This window comes from Trachemys scripta, chromosome 12, assembly GCF_013100865.1.
Source record: "Trachemys scripta elegans isolate TJP31775 chromosome 12, CAS_Tse_1.0, whole genome shotgun sequence".
NCBI classification, from domain to species: Eukaryota; Metazoa; Chordata; order Testudines; family Emydidae; genus Trachemys; species Trachemys scripta.
Window position 1 is genome coordinate 35,701,389 of NC_048309.1, and position 1,851 is coordinate 35,703,239.

The 1,851-nt window shown below is 52.6% G+C and overlaps 1 protein-coding gene across 1 annotated transcript; it reads right to left on the minus strand.

Moving 5' to 3' along the window:
- Positions 1–813: 813 nt before the first annotated feature.
- Positions 814–1,236, minus strand: LOC117885684 (ribonuclease-like). The gene has a single exon (XM_034787075.1). The coding sequence runs from the start codon at positions 1,234–1,236 to the stop codon at positions 814–816; it is 423 nt and encodes a 140-aa protein (XP_034642966.1).
- Positions 1,237–1,851: the final 615 nt, after the last annotated feature.

Genomic DNA, 1,851 nt, shown 5'->3' on the forward strand with positions numbered 1-1,851 from the left:
AATGGTTCCTGCCCTGAAGCATGGAGGTTAATATCTGTTGTGTCAGGTCTGTTTTAGGGGTGGGGAGTGGGGTCTAGCAGGTTAGCACAAGGGCATCTGGGAATCAGGATTCTTGGGTTCTAACCATGTTCCTGGGAGGGGAGTGGGGTCCAGTAGGTTAAAACAAGACAGATAAAAATTCAGGACTCCTAAATTCTATTCTCAGCTCTTGCGGGAAAGGGGAGTCTAATGGGTTAGAGCAGGGCTAGAGGTAGCAGTCAGGACTCCTGCGTTCTTTCCCTAACACCAGGCAGAGCCTGAGACTGAAAGCACAGAGAAACTCACTGTAAAACCTCAACACATTCCCAGCACACTCCTTAACCGTTTAGTGACTCATCTCCTTGCTATCCCCAATGTAACTCAACAAGCCAGAGATTTCTTGGTAGGTATCAGGTTTTATTGAGTTTGGAGAGCACACAGAATTGCAGGAAGCAGGGAGTGGGGGGAATGTGCAAAAATAACAAACAATTACAAATAACACTGACTTGCTGTGAATATGAGGATGATCCAGTATCAAGCTGAATACTAGAAGGGTGAAATTGATGGATTAATTAAATTAATTAAGGGGCAGGTGTTTAGATGGCTGCTATGTGGCAGAAGGCTGTACAGGGTGGTAAAGGGGTGGCTCTGCTCTATAATGGGCAGAGGCCGGTGAGGCCTAAACAATCTGACCAGTCTTCAGAGCTGGGTGCCGTGGCTGGTGTGGAAGGGACAGAACAGGGGATAGAGGAAGCAGCCAGGTCCCCTGCCTGACTCCATGCCCAGCGCTGGGCCCTATATGTGCCTCACATAGTCTATGGGGAGCCCTTTCCAGCAGGCGAGGACAATTCTGCGGACATAGCGTGTCCCGGCGTAGGTGCGGCTCGTCGAGTTAAAGGAGCAGACGGTGATGTCGAAGGGAGCGACGCTGTGGCGTTCATTTGGCTTGCCGGGCGTCCCACCCAGGTTGCAGATGCCGTTGATGGATCCTATGGGTGCATGGATGAAGGTGTTGGCCTCCTGGCCGTACATCTCCCGGTGCTGCATCATAGTGTCGCAGTAGGTGCCATTGGAGTCCTCGCTCCTGGGGTAATTCCAGTGCTTCAGCAGGAATTTGTCATTCTTCTCATTCCACAGCTGCCCGCTGGCCAGAGCCAGCCAAGCCCCCAGCAGGATGAGGGACAGCAGGAGCACAGGGAAGGATATTTTCAGAGCCATGGCTATGTCTGGATCGACCTGCAGTGGGGAGAGGGGGGAGATGGATGGAGACAGCGCTGGGTGGGGATCTGCCTCCTCCATGGAACCTCCTGGGCCCAAACCCCTCCCACCCCATTTTGTCCTGAAAGCCCTTACCCCTCCTGTTGCTCCCTTCTGACTCCTGCCATCAACCTCTCCTTCCCCAGGAATCTCAAAACAGGAGGCTTCTCATTATCTGCATGACAGTAGCCCTTAGATGCTACAGCTGATATCAGGACTCCAACATACCAGCCATTGCTGGGACCCCAGCTAAGACTAGGGCCACCATTTCCTCTAATCTACTATTCCTCACTCTTTTCCCAGATCTGGGAATAGAACCCAGGAGTTCTGGCTGCTAGTCTTCTGGTCTCACCCACTGCCATCCCAAAGGTGAGGGAAGAGTCTAGCCATCCTGGCCCCCCCAGTCCCAAGTGACACTGTTCTCTCCTCTGTCCTGGCTGGTGGGATCTCCTGCAACTTACCCAAATCCTTGTGTCTTCGCTGTTGTCAGAACAATGGATCCTGGCCTCTGATGAGCTGATCCTCCTTCCCTTCCTGGAGCATGTTATATAGAGGCCACCAGAGGTGGTGGAGTGG